The sequence below is a fragment of the Crocodylus porosus genome, unplaced genomic scaffold (assembly GCF_001723895.1).
Source record: "Crocodylus porosus isolate Cpor-Errol unplaced genomic scaffold, CroPor_comp1, whole genome shotgun sequence".
Taxonomy (NCBI): Eukaryota; Metazoa; Chordata; order Crocodylia; family Crocodylidae; genus Crocodylus; species Crocodylus porosus.
Genome location: NW_017728886.1, coordinates 40,096,006 through 40,119,020, shown reverse-complemented (window position 1 = coordinate 40,119,020; position 23,015 = coordinate 40,096,006). Strand labels below are relative to the sequence as shown.

Below are 23,015 nucleotides of genomic sequence, written 5' to 3'. Positions count from 1 at the left end.
AGAGGTCAAATAGCCACAGACCCACATTCAGCACTTGCTCACCTGCACCCATGGTAAGATACAATATGAGAAAATTCATCAATAAGTAGTTTTCTTTGTGTGGATAAATCTATGCTATCTGGAGGGAGGATCAGTACCGGTGAAGCTGAGGACAGAGGCTTTGCTGGCTGTCAGTAAGCGCCCAGGGGCAGGGCCAGCCTGGTGCCGAGGAGGAGGACAAGCTCTGGCCTAGGCTACACCACCACCCTGGGAAGGGGGCGAGCAGCGTGCCCCAATGCTCCATGGGATGTCAGCAGAATGCAACCTACCTTGAGTTGGGATGGAATGTGGTTCAGATGTGCATTACAGCACTATCTTACAGCATTGACATTTGATACGCCATTGAACCAAGGTTATCTTAGGATGTCTCCAGGGTGGGGAGCGTTTCAATTACAGCAGCACTTAGGAGCCACTCTACTTAAAACACCCACAGTGTCTCGTGTATTCAGCATCCCACGTTGCAAACTGGCAGTGGGGGCACTTTAATTAAAGTTCATTGAATAAGCTTTAGTTAAAGCATGCCCACCACCATTTTTAAACATGGAGACGCTGATTGATACTGAGGCTGCTGCAGAGTTCTAATTAGAATGCGTTGGAGCAGGTGTCAGGCATATATGTATATGTGCCCTTAGAGCAGGATCCACCATTTTTACAGCACTAAATACGCTCGAACCATCTATTTGTTTACAGCTAGAGAGTGGTTTCTGCACATCTACCATGCAACAAGTGTAACTTCTGTACCTGGACATAAAGCCTGTAGAACACGTTAAAAAGAATCAGTAGCAGATGGTTGACTACTAACTATTTTGGGGCCTAGTGAGTATTGAATAATTAGTGAGGCTAGCTAATTTTTTTTTTTTTAAATTCTCAAGGTCTTCAAATTAATTTTTTTAAACGGGATGCAACAGAAGAAATTAACTCTTTGATTGCTTAACTAACATGTGAGAAACCAGGCACTTTAATGAATTTCCAATGATTCTGGTTATTATGTACTGACAATTATTGGAAACAGACACATTTCTTTTTTTCCTAGAATTCAAGATAGCTCCAATATTTAATATTCTCATTTCTAGTCAGTATGTATTCTTTCACATTGTACATTCAAAAATAACAGATTTAGGCATAAAAAGTTTGAATCACCTCATTCAATAGAGAAAGTTGCCACACTTAAAACAACTGAAACGAATGCCAGTAAGACTTACAGGCCAACAAAAGTTTTAGCATGCAATCAAAATGTTTCACATGATCATTACTAAATTTCAAAGATGGTAATATGGGGGAAGAACAGCTCAAATCAGCACAACCAGGATGTTTATATAAGCATACAATCACAAAATCAGTGGAGCCAGGAGTCTGTATCCAGTTTGCCTCTATGGAATGCACAGGCTCTTGCTTGACCTTTAGTGTCAAAAATATCTGATAACGGTTGATAACACACAAATAGGAGGAAAATAAACTTAGAAACATATCCATTTTTTAAATGTTCCTTCAATGCCTTCAACCAGGAAAGTCCATCAGCCTTTCAGAATACAGACGACGTTAATATCCAGCTCCTAGACAAGACTACCAGAGGATTTCTCTCACAAAGACAGCAATTCAGACTGATTTCTACTCCTACATATCAAGGCATATATTAACAATAGAGTTCGTCCTTACTCTGGCAGACTATTTTACCGTGAGGCTCAGTATGAACTGATCTCTTCCTCCAGAATGTCTCAAAATAAGTTGGAAGTTTATTTTTAAAAAGGTGGCCAATAACATGTGATGTTTACTGTTAAAACGTAAATCAAGGATAATTATCCTTCTCTGCCAAGATTTCTTTTAAAATCAACATGATATTTACAGTCTTAATACCTGAGCTGAGCTTCCCAAAGGTTTCATATGTTTTCAAATAGAAAGTAGGACAGTGTGGCATCTTAGGGCATTTATACACATACTTTTCTGTCCCGCGATGCACCCGATACCTACCGCTTCAGAGCAGACTCAATTAATTGAGCCTGCCCCACATGCAAGCTGAGGCACACTATGCTGCGCTGTACAGTGTATAAGCAGCAAAATGCATGTCAGCACACAGAAAATGGTGGTGGTGAACATTTGAACTAAAGCACCTCCAATGTGTTTTAGTTCAAAAGCATGCCAATGCCTTTTTCTCAGCACTGACACATATTTCACTGCTTATACAACTGCAAGCGTTGCAGTGCCAGGCACTTTTCAAAGCACCCAGTGCTGCGGCGCTTACATGTGTAAAAATGCCCTTTGACACTAACTTTTTTCAGAAAGGCATAAGCTTTCATAAGCTACAGGCTACTTCATCAGGGCTAAAGACAGAAGTTACACACAAACTGGTTTAAGTGATCAGAAACTGGTTTAAGCCTGTAACAGAACAGAAGCTCAGTACACATAAACCAGTTTCAGACATTTTGAAACTGGTTTAAGATAAACCTAGCTGGATGCAGTATCATATTTAGCTGATTTGGGTTAAACCAGTTTATGAAACTTCGGTTCCAGACCCCTTCCTGGTTCAAGTTAAATTACAGTCCCCCAGCATCCCAGCATGCTTTCCAGCCCTGGGCTGAGCTGTGCTGTCTACTCCAGAGAGCACGGCTGGCCCTGCCCCTCTGCTCCCTAGCTGGAGCACTGAGGGCTGACTGACAAGGGGGTGGGGGGCCAAGCCTGGCTGGGGGATAAGCCCAGTCTGCTGGGGGGACTGCCTCCCCATCCAGGCAAACCCTGGCTGGAGTGTGGGGCCACCCCTCCCTCTGCTCAAACTTAATGATGGCTGCAACTATGGACTACAAGTCCCAGAGACACCTGGAAGCAGAAAGAAGTGATGAGCAACCCTGCAAAGTCCTGCTGCTGTAATTCTGGACTGCAAATCCCAGAAACCTCGGGGGCAGCATGAAGAGAACCAGAGCTGTATCCAAAAAGCCATGCTTTAGCACCCCCTGGCTTCTGCCCTAAGCCACTGCAGGCATGTGGCTGCCTGTCCCAAATCCAAGGTAAATGTCTGTTTATTTCTGTTTCAACAGAGTCTGTGCAATATAGACTAACCTGCAAAGATAAATCGATTCAGTCTCTGGATTTTTTACTGTCTTTATACCTAGCCCACTTGCATGTCTTTCTGAACAAGTCATTGGCCAAGGCAGTGGTTTTCAACCGCAGTGCTATAAGACCCCCGTAGGGATGCAGCAGCAATGGCCAAGTAAAAGTGCCATATACACAGCCAGACCAGGAAGGGCTGAGCCACACATGTGTTCTCCTGCCTTATTAGGGTTCTCTGATAAGCCTAGAGCAGGCAGGAGATGGCTTGTGGTTTAGCCTTTCTATGTTCAGCTCCACCCATACTCCTCCCAAAAACAGAGGAGAATGGGATGGTTCTGCCTGCCCCACATGCCTGTTTCCAGGAGATACAGTACAGGGGGGGGACCAGGAAGGGCTGTAGCACAAACTTGTTCTCTTGCCTGCTTTAGGCTCATCAGAGAACCCTAATGAGGCAGAAGGGTGCATGCATGCCTCAGTCCTTCATGGTCTGGATGTGCATGTAGCATGAACAGCACTTCTACCTGAGGGTGGGGTAGTGGCACCCAGTTGAGAGCTGCTGAGCTAAACTGAGGCACTACAACAGAGGTTTTCAACCACAGATGCCACCAAATTTTTAAAAAGTACTCTAAGGTCAGGGCTGCCCTTAGGGAAAATGGTGCCCAGGGTGAACTTGTACCCTAGTACATAGTTTAACTATGCAATAGTATTAGCAAAAGTTTCAGAAATGAAGCCCAAGTGGAAGCTGCCAGACTGGATCAGGAGACTTGCTTCCCTGCAGGCAAGCACTGCTACTGCTATGCAGGAGCAAGGTGGGCAGACTGGAGCAGGCACCACCCTATCCGCATGTGCCCAGCTCAGCCCCTCTAGAGCAGCAACTAAATGCAGGGATGGACTGAGCTGGGTACCGCTCCTCCTGACTGGGGAAGGGATTGGGTGGGCCACAGCAAGGGGGGTGGCAATAGTACTACTGTGAGTGCAGGATGTATACATGCATGTGTAGTGGTCCTCTGACCACAGTGCCCTGGGTGGTCACCCACATCACCCACCCATAAGGCCAGCCCTGTCTAAGGTGCTACCATGCCCTGCCTTCTGCTTGACTTCAAACTAGCACAGCTAACTACCTCCCCTTGTTTTCAGAGGAAAAAAGTTAGCTGAAGCCATAGACTAATCAGACAATAACACAAATCCTTCTGTCATTCTTTATTCACAGGTAAGAAAAAAGAACTAACCTCACAGTTACTATTGACTCTTAATGATTTTCATTCTACAATTTTGTCTCATACTAAGAAAATAATTTATACCTACTGAAAAGTGATCTGACACAATGTTACAGAACATGCCATTTAGAATATGTAATAACGCCATTGTTATGATTTGCCTGCCAGTATCTACCATCCCATCACAAAATGAAGTTTCTTTACTGTTACACTTTAAGACCACATCTGGAAAAGATTTTTAAAAAGCACATCACTTTTCTTAGGCCATGTTTAAAGAACTGGCCTCAGATGTAGAAGACAGACTCAAGCTTCTACTTGATCAAATGTGATGATCTGAATAAAAACCAGGCCAGTGCTTCAGCCAAATTTACCTTCCAACCCACATGTTTCAAAAAGCTCAGGTTTACAAATGAAAACACGCATTTTGATTATTATGGCTTGGCAAATACATTTGAATGGCTTTGGGTTTGTCCTAACATGGAATTAAACCATATTTCAAAACTTCAAAAGCTCCCATGTAACTGGATTGTCATAATCCAGGTGCCTCTAGTTGTTTGCCTTTCAATTACTTGTTGATTGGTTTTATGATCGTTCCAATCAGATTCTTATCCTGAAAGACTTACATCTTAGAGTCTCTCCTTCCATGTGCAATACATTTGTTACTGGAAAAAGGGACAAGAAGCAAAATGCTGGTAAATAAATGAGTTAGTGTTCACATTACAACACTGAGTGAGAACATGCAAGATTCTTTTCTTCAAGTCATCACAACTTTCAAAGTTGGCTAGTTTTCACCAGACTAAGAAAAGGCTCTTGTGCAGCACAGCCATTTCAAGCTTCTGCCTTGAATTACTGAGGCATTATAGCCTATTTTTTAAAAATTACACCAATCTAAGGGGAGATGTTTTCCTTTCACTTTCTTCCCTCAGACATACATGAACAATTCTTGCTCAAAATTAAAAAGGAATGAAGTTCAGCTCCGAGAGTAGACTGAAAATGTTTAAGCAGATGAATTATCTTTTAAGGGTGTAAAAGTATTTCCATCCATTCTACTGGTATTGCTGTACCAACAAGCAGGCATATTTGTACTCACAACTGAACACAGTAATCCTAGATGAGGGCGAAAGTAAAAAAAAAAAGTAGAGTGTATCAGTTTCCTACTTTGCCAGAATGGTCTTGGCATGTGACACCTACTAGGCCTGCTTCAGTACCAACTGCATGCGGACTCCTCTTCCTTGGAGGATCTGGTGGACTAGTGCAGCAATAGTAGCTGGATGAGAGGATAACTAACATAACTATATGGGGAAGACAACTTACAGATATAAACAGCCCATTTCCCATGGAGCCCATGGCAAATACTGAAGTGCTTGCTAGAAAACAAAACCCACCAGAGGAAGACAAGCTGATGTCATAAATGGTTGAATCATCATCCTCAATAAGTGGTCATCAATGGCTTAATGTCTAGTTGGGAGGAGGTATTAAGTGGTGTTCCTAGGGGCCTGTCTAAGTAGGTTTGATTCAGCATCTTCATTAATGATTTGGGCAATGGGATTGAGTGCACATTTAGCAAGTCCGAAGATGAAAATAAGTTGAGTGAAGTTGCAAACATCCTGGAAGGTAAGGCTAGGCTTCCATTTACCCAGGTCATTCTGGATAAGTGGTCCACAATCAATCAAATAATATTCAGCAAGGATAAGTGCAAAGGCTGGCTAAGCTGCAGTAATGCAGAGAAGGAGCTGGGAGGTACAATAGACCATAAACTGAATATGAAACCAAAAGTGTGCTTTTTTTTGGGGGGGGGGAGCAACAAAAGCCAATGGAATAGTGGGTTGTATTAACAGGAGTACTCACTTGTATATCAAGGGAAGCAATTCTTCCATGTCACACACAGTTTTGCTACATTGATAAACCAGGAAAAAATATTCTGCCAGCTCTTTCTTCCACATACTACACTCAAATTCACCTTCCTCTCATTCACTACAGTTCTTTGTTTTGCCACTACATTCTTCCTTTTCACTTCTGAGTGCCTAAAGACATGCTGCTGGACAGAGTCACAAGCCTGACCTCCTTCATTCCAACAAAAAACATTGTTAACGTATAAAAATCAATATTACCTTATACAAAGTACAGAAGATAGATTATTCCAAGATCAAAAAACTTGGAAAGATTCTTCCACCCCTCCCCACCGTCACCTCTTTCCCCTTCCCACCTTAGGTGTGTTTAGTCAGCAACAGTACTCATCAGGATGCCCTTCACGATTTTTGAAGTATAACTAAAGGAATACCTAAAATATAATTGCAAGCCAATGGCACAATTTGCTATAATCCACTATCAATAACCTAAACCATTCAGATAAACTTCTTTCCCCAAAAATAGTTTGTAACTTAAGTGCAGTCACATTTACTTTCATTTGGTTGGCTTAATGAATTTCAGCAAGAACCGTCTTACTACAGATTTGTCCTGGGCTTGAACAGGTTTCCTTTAGCAAATTATTCAGGCTGCTGGACCTTCCTTAGATTCTTTAGTTGATTAGGTTACATGGAAAATGCATTGATTTATAAACATATAAACAGTTGTGGAACACAAGGATATTTGAAGGGATGAAAACTTTGGCTGCACCAACCGCATGGCTGAAAGAGAAGTAAGGCAAGTTTTCAAGCACAGAGACATGAAGAAGAATACTTTGCTCTCAAAAAGACTGCCTACACGTGTACTGAACCAACTGCAGGGTTATCACCCCCCAAAAAATATTCTTGTTTCCCATACATTTCCTGAACCATTGTGACTACAACCTCATTCCAACACTATAAAAACAGTTTCCATTTCATATTTTGGACTGATTTTTATTCTTTGAAAAAAATCTGTATTTTTTTTTATTCTCAAATTGTGCCATCTGGGTTTATTAAGTAACAGACTGAAGGGTCAGTAGGTTAAGGTCTGCAAGTATCTATATAAAGGAATGATGTCTTCTAGGCCAACAGAACCACACAATAGCAAAAGAACAAGATGCAATGGCTGGGGATTGAAATTAGAAATATTCAAACTAGAAAAAGAAGTACAGCAAGAGTAATCAACTACTGGAACAATTAACTAAGGATGTGATTGCCTGAGTCTTCAAATCAAGGCATCTTTTAAGAGAGACATTGGTGGGCTTGCTTAGGTTCACTTACGTGAGCAGGAAGACTAGTTCCTACCACTACAGGATTTAATAAGAGAAACTTCACAGTACAAGCCATACGGGAGGTCAAACTATGCTCATTAGAACGATCTGGTTAAAAAATCTGATCTAAATTTAGGTTAACGTAGGGGTAAGACAGCTCTGGCAGTAGAATGAATGCCATAAAGATACACAGGCCAAAACACTTGGCTGCAAACAGGTCTTTGCATGTAGCAGTTTTCTTTGGACAAGTTTATTCACTCTGAGATTGAGAGAGATTTGAGCCCACAAAATGAAATTTCCAACTAAGGAGAATGGATGAGACAAAACAGCAGGATTTAAATTAAATCAACCACATCAGAACCCAGGATCAGAAGAAAGCAGTTCCCTGGCTTTGCTTTAAGTAACTCTAAAAAGGAAACAAACTGGACCTTGAACTATTTTGTAGCTTTTTCTTAGGGAGGCAGTATATGAACAAGAGAAAAAATAAACATTTGGGGGCAGTAATAATGGCATTAAAGAATATTCCAACTAGCATAAAATGCAATATTAAATTTTCTAGGTTTTTAAAAATATTAAGCTATACGGACCAGACCTGAAGACAACTGAAGCCAACCGAAGGGTATCTTCAGCAGGTATTAGATCACTCCTTAGGAGAACAGATTTATAAATCCACAGCCACAGTAATGCTGATACAGTTTACTAACTAGTAGAAGATTTATATATCAAAATGTACTGGCAAAGCAGGTTTATAGCTCTTAAAGGACAGTAGCAGTTTTTTAAAAATTCTAGACAGATACAGAGAAGCATCTCATTACTACAGGACATTTTTTGGGAAACCCCATAATGCCAATGCAGAACCTCCAGGATCTGAAATTACTATGAACATTAACAAATCAGTACAACTTAAGTCCAAATCCTATTCAAATACTTCACCCCAATGAGAGCATAGAAAGACTCATGGAATTAATTGGGACACACAGTTACACATAAGTTTAAGGATATTCATGGAAGGTAAGCAAGATTATGCTTACAATATATAGAAAAGGCTCATTAAAAAGAAAAAGGGAAAAAAGAGCTTAGTTTAATCACGGTTGCAACAAAAGCTCATGTCCAAAGTTAAAAGGCATGCAGAATTCTTTGATGGTATTATTTCAGCCTTCTATTACAGTTTTGCTTATTGATCAATATGCCTGTATTTACTGACATACTACATGCACCTTTCTCCCAAGAATTAGCTGTCCAAAACTGAGGTGCACGTTTTAAATGAGGAAGGAGATTTCTGCACCAGAATAAAGGCATGGGGATGCTGGAATAGCAGCCAGGGCCTGTGCTCCCTTCCCATGCATATGAAGGAAAAGCAGAGTCTACTCCTCAGTATTCCTCTCATTGCAAGCCCCACGGCTACAGCCTTAACCCTGGCACAACCACTGCCACATGGCAGCCAAAAGCTGCTGCCAATTCAGCAGTGGCTGAGACAGAGTTCAAGCTTTAGCTGCGGGGCTTGCAAAGAGAGTAAGTGATGCTGAAGAACAGACTGTGGCTGTGCACCTGTGTCTTGCATTCAACTAGGACTCTGGAAAAAGTTTTTTTCTCTTCATTCTGGCTTACCAAAACAAAACGTGGGTCTTATCTGGGAGCATATGGTAGGCAAGAGAATGTAGTACCTACCCAGAACCAGTAGTAAAAAATATCCAGAATAACTGGAAAATATGTTTGTGTCAACAATGATTTATATATTATATCCACTCAAAAAGTAAGATCTCACATAGCTGATCCATAGGCTTTGATGCTTATGATTTTTCAATCTTAATTTCACCTGCACAGAATAATCAACATGTAACACAGGGGTTGGCAACCAACCGCCCACAGCCCAAACCTGGCCTACAATAGCTCAGGGGATTAACAACACAGCAGACAGGGCAGCAGAGCAGGCATCCCAAAGGTTGTACTACCTGCCTTGTTTCATCTATTCCATCTGCAGTATCTACGGACCACCAGATACTCCCTGCTCTACTCCAACTGAAGAGATCATCATATCTCATTTTTAACTCCTAACTCTTAAAGGACTAAGGACAAGCAAGCACTAGTTGTATATAAGGTCTAGCTGTGGTACAAGATCTGGCCACTGGCATGGCTCTATACTGGCAGCATACAGTTCTGAAAGTACAAGATACACTTTCTATTTCGCTGTTTGGCCTGCCACGTGGCACAATTGAAGACCTACAGAGCCTAAACAGGAGGGTACTTGGCACTTTCTCTCTTTCACCTTCTAATATTGATGATTCCTGTTACCACGGCTTTCCCTAATGACTATAACCCTTTAGCTCAGGGGTAGGCAAAATACAGCCTGCATGTAACCCACCAGGCCGTTCTATCCAGCCCATGGGGCCCCTAAAAAAATTTGGAAAATTAATATTTATCTGTCCCTGGCTGCCCTTCATGTGGCCCTCAACGGCTTACCAAAACTCAGTAAGTGACCCTCCACCCAAAATAATTTCCCACCCCCGCTTTAGCTGCGTCAGTACTATACACATTAGCAAGAAAATGGTAGTGTTGATTAAAACACTTTTTTAAATGTTTTGGGGACAACCGTTTGAGAACTTCAGTTGTATCATTTCTCTTCTTGTCAGTATTACCAGTCATAGGAACAGGTGTCATTATTACTGGATATATGGCTAATAAAGATTGTTTCAAGTTTATTTGTTTTCAAATTTGCTTCTCACTTCCATGTATTCAAGGAGAACAGGATCTCACAGTAAGGACAGGGGAAAAGGGCTGCAAAGAGAAAAAGCTGGGGGAAAGCAGAGAGCAAAGGGGCTGCCTGACTCCCCAGATTTAGTTTCCTTGCTGTAGACAAGGCAAACCTCCAATAATTAGATTCTACACTTGGAAAATTATAACAAATTTATAACATTTCCATATATAGAATTTAATTATTGGGGAGTCATAACAGGGTCGTCGTATTTGAGTAAATTACAGTAAAAGCTGTGTTATCTGGCAGTTTACAAGCCGGCATGCTCTAATTACTGGTTTGCCAGCTTGTAAGGTAAAGTGAAACTGGAAGTGCCAAGGTGTGCACTTCCAGTTTCTCCAACTGAGCCCCCACAGCCCAGGGGCATAACAGGGTACGTGGGGCATTTTCTGGGTTAGAGCTCATTCTGTTCTTTTACAGTTCTCATTTCACCTTGTCTATACAGTGTGTTCTTCAATTTAAAATGTACCAGTCCACAGATATACATCTTGAACAGGCAGGGCCAAAACTGTTTTGTTCAGTCTGTCAAATCCTGTGTCTCTACAGGGGGTACTGTCTAGATGATCCAAGGTCCCTTCAACCCTATGATTTAGGAGGAAATGAAGTATAGCCCCAGCCATTGCCAAGTATCTACTTGTCCCCTTATTCATTTCTGTATGACAGCATGATAACTTCAGTTAAAATATAAAGCACGTTGGTTATTATCCAAGTCCTCATTCCCTCCCCATAATGCAGGAGACAATTCAAGTTGTCAGAAATATAAGACACCTTCCATTCCCTTTCACCACAGGTTTAAGAGGGAAAGCAAAGCCACATCTGATAATTGGCTAAATTATTATGTAATGCAGGGATCCTGATTTTCTCCGATTTAAAAATATCCCCCATTTTTGGTTAAAAAAAGTAAACTCCAAAAGTAACTCCAAATCCACATTTTTCCATGATTAAAATGAAACACCATTATATAGCTATCTATGTATTAGTGGCATTTCATTTAAATCATGGAAAAATGTGGATTTGGAGTTACTTTTTTTTAACCAAAAATTAGGGATATTTTTAAATTGGAGAAAACCAAGATCCCTGGGAGCATCTTCTCATGCTGAAGGATACAGCCTTCACTGTTTAAGCCTGTAGTCCAAAGTAACTCACTCTGAACCTACTTGCATAATTCCCACAAATGCCATGCATCAGTGGCTGCCTTGCAAACTAACTGTCTTACAGTGCACCATCTTACCCAGCCTTATTCTACTATATAGGTGGACTGAACTGGCAGAAAACAGATTTCTGATTTTTTTCCTAAAATCAGAAATAATCATCACTTCAGGTTTCATTTCAGGAAAATACAACCAAAATCAACAACCCAACAGACAAAGCTCCATTTGAAATCCCCTTTCCAAAGATATCTACACTTTCTATTATGTTACAATAAACAGTACAGAAATATTGTAAGACCTATGAATAGGGAACTATCAAAATTACGTTTTTGCAATTTTTGTGGAAACTGCAAATTCAGTCAGTCCCCATGAAACAGCCTGGTCCCCGTAAAAAAGCAAGCAAATCATGAAAATATACAAAAATTGGCAAGCAAGTGCAAGAAAGAAAAAAATAAAGGTAACTCTAAAACAGAAAATGGCAGGAAGTCCTGGCATCCTGAAGCATAGCAGGAAGGAGAGGTGAGAGAGGAGAAGCAAATCAGAGGCTGAGCCCATGACTTAGTCTCAGTCCAGGAGCCAGTCAGGGGCCAGGCTTACAAAGAAACCCAACCCCCCCCTTTTTTTAAAAAAAATTGCATCCCATTGCAAATGCCCAGCCTGGCACCGCCTGCCAGCCCACCCATCAGGGTACCCATGTATTTTGGCGGCGCTGTGTAAGGAGCTGCCTCCTGCTCCTGGTGTGTGGTCAAGCCCATGGAAGCCATTAACCACAACCTAGACTGCTTGCTAATGCATCAATTAATGGCTTCCATGGGCTTAATCCCCTGATCAAAACCATGGAAGCCATTCATTGACCCATTATTAAGCAGCCTAGGAAGCAATTAATTACAGATGTACCAATAAAGATCTTCTCAGCTGATACTGATAGCCAATTATTAACCAGCGTGCACCCTCATGGGAGGCAAGGGGGGCATGTCCCACCCCCCCCAATTTGTGCACAGGGCAAGTGTGGGCTGCCCACTGTGGGCTCAGGGTCAGGGGCTACACTAGCCTCTACCTGGTGGGGGGGAGGGGCTGGGGTACCACTCAGAGCAGACAGGGGCAAGGCAGGCAGTGGAAGCACGGAGACAGGTGGTTATGGGGGATTTTGGGGTGACTATAGCCCACCCTCACCCCTCCCAGCACCACAGCCACCCATCCCACCCCACCCAGAGACATTATCAGCTACACAGGCCAAAAAAGCTGGTTGCCAATAATGTTAATTTTCCTTTTATTGGTCCTGATGGCAATATCAATGCACCTCTACAATTAACGGCTTCCATGGGCTTGATCAAGCCCACAAAAACCATTAACTCCATCCTAGACTGGTTAATAACATGTCAATTAGTGGCTTCCATGGGCTTGATCAGGGGATTAAGCCTGGGGAAGCCATTAATTGATGCGTTAACAAGCCCCAGTTTGGGGCCATCTGTCAATCTCCAGGTAGGGGCAGGACATCCAGGACTCCTCAAGCAGAGGCATGGGTGGGGGGGGCGGGGGAATGCCTGTTGTGAAAATAGTGCCAAGTGCCACACTCAAACCACAAAATTAGGTGGCAGCCACCCCAATCTTGGTAAGCTTCTACCTATGAGGGATTCACAGTAATGTAAATCACTCAATCTACATAACATTTTGCAATATTGTATATGAAAGGTAATATACATAAAAACATGAATTTTATTATATTTAGAAACAAGCATTAAGCTCAATGGTTTTCATAAAAGAATCAATATGGAAACAACTCAGGAAGTAAAATACAAACAAACCAAACCTTAATTTATCAACTTGTACATACATACACACATAGCAGTGTTATTGACCAAAAGTTACTTCTAGCATTAGTGAGAAATATGAATCCATTAAAACATATCTGCACTAGGTAACTTTAAAAGATATTTAACGTACCTCATCGAAGCTGCTATCGTCTTTCTTCAAGGCTTTAAAATAAAAGGGAAAGAGAAATAGTTATCTGTCATGCATTTCAATAAGCATAAAGTAGCCAACTTCAAGAAAGAGAAAAATAGAGCAACATTTTCCCATAGTAATAGGAAAGAAGAGACTAGACTGAATAACAATTTTATAATCAAAATATGAAACTATAAATGGAATGCACAATTGCACAGTATGTTCTCAAGAAATATTTTTCATAAATATGCAAATCTAGCTATCCTCTCATGGTGAAGAAAAATAAGAATCCACAGATTTTTACTTTAATTCCTATTGAGCATGAAAACTCTTCAAGGAGAGCCTGACTGAAATATAAGAAGTGTTCTGCAGTTCAGACATATCAAATATACCTAACAATGCTGTCAGTTTATAGAAAACTCAACGTTTCCAATATGATGGAGCATGCATGGTAACAGGCATTCATCATACTCTCTGACTTATGTTAAGGTGGAAGCACAAATATCAGATATGGCATTAGTTTATTTGCATGCACACATCATCAGATAAAGGAAAAATTAAGATGGAAAAAAGATTTGGAGTGTGAAGTAACAACGCAAATGGGAGGGTGGGGGGAGTTATGAGTAGTTTTTCAGCTCTGGCAGAAGATAATCAGTTGAAAGCATTTCCTCGGGTCTACTGAATACTTCTCCTGAAACGAAACCATAGTTAATTTCTTCAAATCCCTGCTGGAAGTATGTCAGTCTGCAGGTCAAGGATGCGTTAATTTACCTACATAATGTGATCAGATAATTCAGGAATTAGCTTCCATGAACCTGCTCTCTGTTGACTCCCCCTGAACAGTTAAGACAGGGGGCTATGTTGAAGCTAGTCCAAATGTTGGCCTGCCCAACTATCTAGGGCAGTCTATCCACCTGACTTGCCTGCCATGCCTTTGATGCAACTGAAAACCTACGCAGGAGGCTGTCCATTTAATGCCCTGATGCCAACAGCTCTGTACCACCCCTACACCATGTCCCATGCCTCGCAGATGGCATCACTATATGGCTCCAGCCCCATACTAGGTCTCACTATATTACAGACTGACATTTGGATCCTACTCTAAATCCCTTCTACTCAGGTGGCCTAACCTCCGCCCTCATACTGGGCTGAAAACCCCCTAAACCCCTTTCTCTCTCAGCAGTGGCCCCCTCTGGGACCTTTAGCCTCAAAGACCCTGGCCTCGCCTCTAGGCCAGTTGGGACTCCAGGCCTCTACCTTCTGGCCATCCCCCACAGTAGGTGTCCTTGCCCTTCGACCATCCTGGTCCTGGTCTCAGCATTGACCAGCCGAGGTTTTATAGGTAAGTTCTGGGCAGCTAGCCCTCTCTTTCATAAAGGTCCACCTTCTCGGGCCCCTCCACACATTATCCTCATTCTGCGAGCTTGTGAACCACATAGTCACTCTGGATCCCTCCTGGGCCCACTGTTCCACCCTCACTGGTTTCACTCATTCTCTCTGCCACTCACTGGGCCTCTACTCCAACCAGCCTATGCACAGTCCTTCAGGCCCCCCCGCATGGACCCTGCTCTATGTGGCTCCTGGTTCTCACTCCACCCCCTCACTAGGTTTTCTGGGCCTTACAACCCATGGACCCCACTCCGTGGGCCTTGGCCCTGTAGTCTTCTGTCAGGGTGTGCTCCCCTAGCCATTCCCCCTCACAGGGTCACCTACAAGGCAGCAGGGGCTGAGACTTTCTGGTGCCCCACACTCACCTTTCACTGGGGAGGCACAGGTGTGGCATTTCCTGGAGACTGCCTTGCCGCAGGCAGCCCCACCACACCATCCAACCCCAGCAGGGTGTAGTTTCAGGTCATGCCCCAGGACCAGGAACCTCCTCCATCCACATAGTTCCTACCCTTTACCTCCAGGTGTTCTGGGAACAGCAGTACCCCAGCCAAGAGATGTTTACCCTTCAGCTCCTCAGTTGCAACTGCTCAGCACTCCTCTCAGGGCCCGTGGTATACCCTGACTGCCTAGCCCTACACCAGTCAGGTAGTCTCCTGGGGGGCATGTGACCTAATTGGGTCTGCTCCCACCTGCAAGCCAATCTGCAGCCTGCTCAAGCCCTTAAAAAGTGGCTGGCACCAAAGGTGCCCTGCCACACCAAGACAAGTGGCACAGGCAGCCTCTGTGTATGTCACACAGAAGATAAGGGACAGGACAAGCAACATAGCAGCAGACTGAACAGAGAGCAGAAAGCACACCAACAGTTTGATCAGGGACTAAAAAGCAGAACAGCAGGTAGGGCAAGGGAAGGGGATCAGAGTGGCACTCAAGGGGGGTACAGGGCTAATTTATAGCATACCTGCCCAAAGGGTTAGTTCCCACTAACCAGAGGTATGTGAGCTATATGAATTCTTACTAGCTGAGGTGATAAAGGTTTGTATTACTGAGAAAATAATATCCAAGCAGTTACACTTAAATACTCCAAATTGTAACGGGGTGTAGGTTGTAGCTGTTTTGGTCTAAGGCAGGAGTGGGCAAAATATGGCCTGCAGGACCCCTAAAAAAATTTAGAAAATAAATATTTATCTGTCCTTGGTTCCTGTCAAAAATAGCAGGAGCCAGGGGAAGCCCCAGCAGGCTCCTGCAACAGCAGGGCCCGCCCAGTCCTGCCCCCACCGCCAGAAGCCCCAGGAGGGTGGAGGTAGGGCAGGGGAGGACCCCGGGCAGGGAAGGAGCCTGGGGAAAAGCAGCCCCAACCCTGCCCCGTGGCTGGCGCTCCCTGCTGCAGCCACTCACAGCCTGCACGGGGCTATCCTGAGCAGTCACAGGCAACCCCATGCGGGCTGCAAGAGGCTGCAGCACAGGGCACTGGCCACATGCGGGCAAGGGGCCACTTTTCCTGCGCTCAGCATCAGCTTGTAACCCACCCCCGCTGCCAGTCTGGACCCCGTGCCGGCTCCAGGCTCGCCCATCGGGACTGCACATGGTGGCATTAGCTGCGGCCCTCCCGCTTGCCATGCCGGGCAGTGTTTGCTGCTGCCCGCCCAGAGCTAGCATGCTGGGCAGCCCATAGGCAGCAGTAGCAAACACTGCCCAGCGCAGCAAGCAGTTGACAAATTTCTTCTTTGCAAGCTTTCGGGTATGAATACCCTTTGTCAGGCTAAGGCAGACCAAGTGCAGATGATTCCTCAGCCTGATGAAGGGTATTTGTACCTGAAAGCCTGCAAAGAAAATTTTGTCAAATTATTTGAGTTGGTCTAATAAAAGATACCAGATTCACCCAAAGAACCTCGTTCGCCAAATTCTAACAGACATTTTGATTTACCAAAAACATTCAGCAATGTCTTCCTTCATTTCATCCACTTAGAAACCTATGTCAGAAGGAACAGCATTAAAAAAAAAATTCCCACAAATCAAATCATAGATTATGTTTTGAAGTCTTTTCTGTTTTGGTGCTAGCATAAATATACCAACAATGTTTTTATTTGGTTGTTGTTTGTTGTTGTTAGACAAAAACTTTATCTCATACAATATTAACATTTAAAGCATTATTCTACTGAATAATCATAATTATCTCATTGTTATAATATTTTTGACACACATTTAATCAGTCAAACCTCTTGTTTGATGTTCAAATACTAACAGGCACAATTAATTCAATTATTTACCATACTGTGGAACACATTAATTTAAGGGATTATACATTTTTGCTTGTCAAATCAAGCAACTAGAACTTCATGTACAAGAGGGTCAAATTAGTTTGCCAAATCACACACAGCAAAAGGCTAGCAAAAGAAACTAATAACTGTGTAAATATTTATATTTCTTAGAAGATCATAAAGAATAATTTCTATTTTTAAGTACATTTATCAGTAGAATAGTTTTTACAACCAATGTATTCTTTCAGGTGGTAGAAACGTTATAGTCTTTAATATCCACTGAACAGTAAAAAGCTGCAATCCCAATACAGGAAATCTTAAATCAGCACAGAAGTAGTACAAACTTTTTTCAGTACACTTCACGTCCAGACTGTCATCCAGCAGTTTGCAAATACTGTAGGATGAATGAGCAAAGACAGACTGTTCGAAGCAGGATGTGTTCCAGCATAGTGAAATAATCTCTCAAGAACAGGTACTGTAGATATTATGGGCCAGTCTACAGTGAGAGATGGTGGGGTATAACTAGACATGGGGTCAGCAACCTACAACCTGTGGACTGAATCTGGCCAATGCTTTTTTCCTGCAGCAGCACAGGGCTTTGGCAGCAGTTGTTTTTCCTGGCCTCTGTAGTGATGAGCAATGGCCCCTTGCAGGGAAAAGCAGCAGTGTTGGGCAATTTCCCCGTACAGTTGCTGGGAAAAGTGGTGGTGGCAGCTAGAACCTAACACCCATATTCCAGACACCAACACACCTCTTACCCAAACTGGGTCAGTCCAACCTTCAGCCTGAAAAGGTTGCTGATCCCTGAACGAGACGTACACCACTGTCTGCTAGTCCCCAGGTACAGGGACCATGTTGCAACAATGCTATTCACCTACAGCAGGGATATCAAAGATATGGCTCATGGATCAGATACAGCCTGTGGAGTCCCATTATCTGGCCCCCACCCAAGCTGTCCCACACACTGCTGGACCAGCCCCACACACAGGGCCTAAGAGACACACAGCACTCACTTCTGCCAATCCAGGATCTGCAATGCATGCAGCACCCTCTCCACCAGTCCAGGACTATGATCCACGTGGCACCCACCCTGGCTAGTCCAAAACACATGCTGCACATGGTGCCCACTACAGCCAATCTGGGAGCTGTGCTACTTGAGGCATCCATGTGCACTGCATGTTATGTAGGTCCCAGACTGGCTGAAGCAGAAATCACATGTGGCACAATCTTGGACCAGCCATGTGTGGTGTGGATCCTGAACCAGCTGGAATGGGTGCCTATGCAGGCAGCACAGGCACTGGATCATGAAGCGGGGGTGGGGGGAGTTCACTTGTAGGTATTATACGGATATGTACATCATTCACTTAACTGCATATCCCAGTGAAGTTTCTATTTGCTGCCTATTATTCATCCAGCCACAAACTCCAATTGTCTGCATACTGGCTAAGAGCATAAACCACTCAAGTGTATAGCATGTTCAGATTCATTGCCTACTTTGTAACTGAATTATACCCCAGTTAACTGCACATTAACCAGAAGTTTAACAGTCCATTTTGTAACTAATCGTATTCTCTTTAACTACACCAGAAACAGTAAAGGGGAAGCAGCTGTCAAAAGGCTGCTATTAGTAGTCCTGAGAAATGACAGGAGCTAGTCAGCTTCACAGCTGCTCTCTCCCCTCATTTTCAAGGCCTCCAATAGCAGCCCCCATAGTGATTATTACAAACCTTAAAAAGGAGGGGAGCTAGGCAGTTTCAAGGCTGCTAATGCCATAGTACCGACAGTACTCAGTACTTAAGGAACACTGATTGTTTACACTGGGGTTGGGAAAAGTGCACTCCAGGTAAGTTAATGGCCTTTTTCAGTTCATATGCAATGTTAGAACAGAGTACACTGTAATGGCTCCAGAGGCTACCTTAGTTTAAGCTAGACACTGAAGTGACCCCTTAACTGAGCCCTGGAGATAACAAAGATGGTTTTATAGCTCATCTCCAATCTGGCTGCACCAGGGAGGATCTGGCATAGCCAAGGCTCGGGGTCAAGTCTTATACGTAAATAACTAACCTTAAATTATTTGCATTGATAAATACACATCTTTTCTTCTGGGCAGTCTTTATTCTTTATCATATTTTATGCACCAGAAAGTACCGTCTAAAGTCAGAGTGTTATATCAACAACAGGCAGACAAGTTTATTTGGGTAAGTGTGGTATCTTTTACTAGACCAACTGGATAGTTGGAAAAATTGTTCTTTACAAGCTTTCAGGCACAGGTGCCCTTCTTCATCAGCAACACACACACCTTCCATGCACCCCTTTCCCAACAAGAGTTAAGTAATGTGCCAGAAGGGTTATAACACTTACATACACTAACATTAAAGAAAGACCATAAGGTTTAAGAAGTCTATGAGCAACTTTTAGCAAAAAGCCTCATATGATATGATAAACTCCCTCAGATAACTGTAAATTACAGCTTTCCAGCATGACAACCATTATGCTTGGTGACTAATTTCTGAAAAGCCATTAGCTCTACACCAATAATATCTATTAAAGGAAAAAATCTGAACTACTATATCGATGTTCTAAGAATGACTATTCATAATGACTATTAATACTTTCAAGGTCCTTGTGTGTCATGGTCCAAGTCATTAACTACTGGATTCAGATAGTTTGAACATTTATAAATTATGCAAATTATTATATTTACAGTGTTACTTTACATTTCATTCTATTACTCAAAAAATACCATGCAAAACCCATAAAGAAGCTACAGCAGAACAACAAGAAAGGTAAAAAGAACATTCCGTCTTTTAACAAATCATTATTTGTGGGAGACCTGCCATACCTGGAATTCAGCCTATTTGGGGAGAAGTGATGGATTTCGGAACAAAAAACACACCAAAATTGTATTAACCTTAACTAGTTACTAAAAGTATAATCCCACCAGGAAATATTACATCATCAGGAAAAGGCAAAAAAACCCACACATGAACAAAAACCCAGGAAATTAGAATTTAAAAGACTACTTCTGGGGTTGTTTTACTTTTCCTGTCTTTAGCCTCTAAGTGCAAGTTCAGAACAGTGCTTACCTCAATGTTAAACTTCCTGGGATACCAGTGAAAGTTATCTGAAGGCCAAGCTGCATTGGGTTGTACGTGTCTGTGTGTTTCTGGGGCCCTGGGCAATGTGAGAGTGACTGTCCACAAACCCCATACTCATGTATGAATACCAGTGTAACTGAAAACATTCTAGCAGCTAAATGGCCAAGGCCAAAACATGACTAACTGTATATGGAGAAGTTTGATAGGTGTAGCTGGATCTTAATAACAAAATTACTAAATGAACTTTTATCCTGCACATGGGATGTGTGAACTATGCACACTGGGATTACCGCAAACAAAATACAGCAAATCTGTGCAGCAAACCCAGGCCAAAGGTCCCAAGTAAACTCAAAAAAGTCTTTATATTTAAGAAGAAATAGATAAAGTTGCATTACATAAAGAGGGAAGTGCAGTTGGCATGAACTCTAAAACATGTCATTCAAACATCTCATGTGTAGCAATTTAGGGCATCAGCGCATGAAAAACAAACCTAGATATGATAATAAACTCAAGAAACTAGCTCACATGCCAGTATCAACTGAGTAAATGCACAGTGGTACATAAAACAAGCAGCTATGTGTTTGTAACACCCCTTGCTGTCTCCAAAGATTAATAGACTTCATTCTTTATGTACTTAATTGAACCAATTTTTTCCAAGATGAGTTTAAATTTAAAACTCCTCTGAAAAGGCCTGACTCAAAGTCCAGTAAACAATACTGGATTCTGACTAAGGAATCCAATGAGCTTGGGATGAGGATCCGTGTGACTTGGTGCTCTGAAGAGGTAGTCACCAAGAAGCTGCACTGCAGTAAGACTTGTAGAAGCCAGCTCACTTTAGCCCCAACACTGCAGAGACCTGCACTCAGTGGGGCTGCCCCCAGCATAAATTAAGCTTGCACAGCACTCTTTACAGTCAAGGGCTTTATCCAGAAGCCCAGTGTTGGACACCCATTGGTTAAAAACCAACAATGGTCTTTGCTTTATAAATAAATAAATATTTTTTTTTAAAAAAAAGCAAAGCCAAGTCATTCAATAATTATTTATTTTGAACTACCATCTACCTGATAAATCAGGTCAAAGAGATACATATATAAGCAAGCATAAATTATTTTTAAAAAGCACATTATTTGTTCTGGATGTGTATGTGATTATAAATGCATACTATTTTCACAGTGATACAAGAAAATATAATAGGGCTATAAATATTTGTTCCAGATTTGGAATTTGGCATTCACCTTTGGAGCACTTTTCCCCTTCGCTTCACAAATACAAATTAGCTCTTTCCACTCCTTTTTTTGTCCCAGAAAAAACAAGGGAAAAGTGCCTGCATTCAGATCTTTTCTTTCACTTAAATACCAGCAATTCTTTAAAATGAGAGTGTGAAAGCTGTTGACTTGCATTTTTATTATTATTATTACACACACACACACCCTCCCCAGTATTACACTATTTCAACATCTTTTTTATGTGTATTATCAAGAGGCTACAACATGCTGCAATTCTCTCCTACATCCAGTGCACTTCATATTCTGCCTCTGGCACAAAGCCCCTCTAAAACTGGCACCACCAACCACAAAAGGATCAAACCACTGTATGGGAATCATCTGGCAGAGCGGTAACAGCTCTTCAGCCATCCTCGTGTCTTTAGTTGGTGTCGGAGGAATGACAAAGAGAAGGGGGTGTGGCTGTGCCAAGTCATTCCAGGCTGCTATATCAGCCCCTCAGGACCACCAGCAACCAGCACAACATCCAGGAGACGTCCAGCTGCTCTAACCCCAGCTCAAAATCGGGATGGAGGGGACACAAAGCCAGCCAAGACAACTCCAAGTTGCAATGCTCCCTCACTGGCTGTCAGTGATTAGTCTCATGCTGTCAGCAGCAACTAACAATGACATATTAGTTGACTTAGACTTCAGCCGCTAGATCAAGAACAGCCTATTGTACCAAGAATCGAAAATGCCAATTTGAGTGAAAAAGATCAATTTAAGCCCAGAGCATGAAACTGAAGCACCCCAGGAGGACCGGCACAGGACAATGTTAAAGGCAAAAAGCAAATGGGTGCCAAAAACAAATCAGGTTAATGGTACCAGAAGAAGATAACTAAGGTCAGGCGGGAGGTGTTGGTAAGATAACACAATCTCTAGGTGTTTTAGCTCAGGGAGAGACTGACAAGGGTTAGCAGCAGGAGATGACAGACAGGCTTCTTTTGTCTCCCCTCCTAACTATCACTGATCTCCTATCATCTGCTGTCTGCGCCTCAGCTTTGAAGGAATGTCAAAGACGTCCTGTGAGAAAAGGGGAATGAGGGGCAATGGGGAATCATTTGTTTTGCCACCTCTTTTGTCTGGGGCGCTCTGCACAGCCCTGAAAGATTGACTAAAAAAAAAGAAAGAAAGAAAGAAAGAAAGAAAGAAATCAGAGATAACTCAATGTGCAGCCAGTCCAGCGGCAGATGCCTGCTGAAGCAGCAGCCCAGAGATCTTTGTTCCTTCTCAAACGTTATTCAGGGGATGGGGCTTGGTCTGTTGTTTTTTTAAGAAAAAAGGAAATAAGTGGAGAGACTGGCAGCAGATCCCGGAGAGCAGGGGCCGAGAGACGCCCAAGAAAGGGGGGCATGGAAGCGGGGCTGCGCTTCGGCAGCCGAGCGGGGTCCGGCGGAGCCCAAGCAGGCGCGGGCAAAGTCTTCCGGGGAGAGCGGGGGGGACCCGCACGACGCCCCTCGTCCGCGGCCTCACCCCGAGCGCCCCCCCGGCCCCGGCCCCGACTCACCGATGCGGCTGAAACTCTCGGACAAAGTTCGGCGCAACTTTTTCATCCTGCCCATCTTCTCGGTGGCCGGCGCGTCCAGCGTGTCGCACATCGGGCCGCCCCCGCCCGGCAACGAGCGCAGCGGCTGAGGCGGCGGCTGCGAGCGCGCTGGCACGGGCCGCCCCGCGGGGCAGGGAGACGCCTCCGCTCGGCTCCCGGG

The 23,015-nt window shown here is 43.1% G+C and overlaps 1 protein-coding gene across 1 annotated transcript in view; it reads right to left on the bottom strand.

Annotated features, from left to right (window-relative positions):
* CDK14 (cyclin dependent kinase 14) overlaps positions 1-23,009 on the bottom strand; it is a 506,952-nt gene extending 483,943 nt beyond the window's left edge. The window contains exons 1-2 of the mRNA XM_019530589.1: positions 22,817-23,009; positions 13,303-13,334 (exon numbers count right to left, since the gene is read on the bottom strand). Coding sequence (XP_019386134.1) covers positions 13,303-13,334; positions 22,817-22,907 — 123 coding nt within the window. The 5' untranslated portion in view covers positions 22,908-23,009. The remainder of the gene's footprint in view (positions 1-13,302; positions 13,335-22,816) is intronic.
* Between the last annotated feature and the right edge of the window lie 6 nt (positions 23,010-23,015).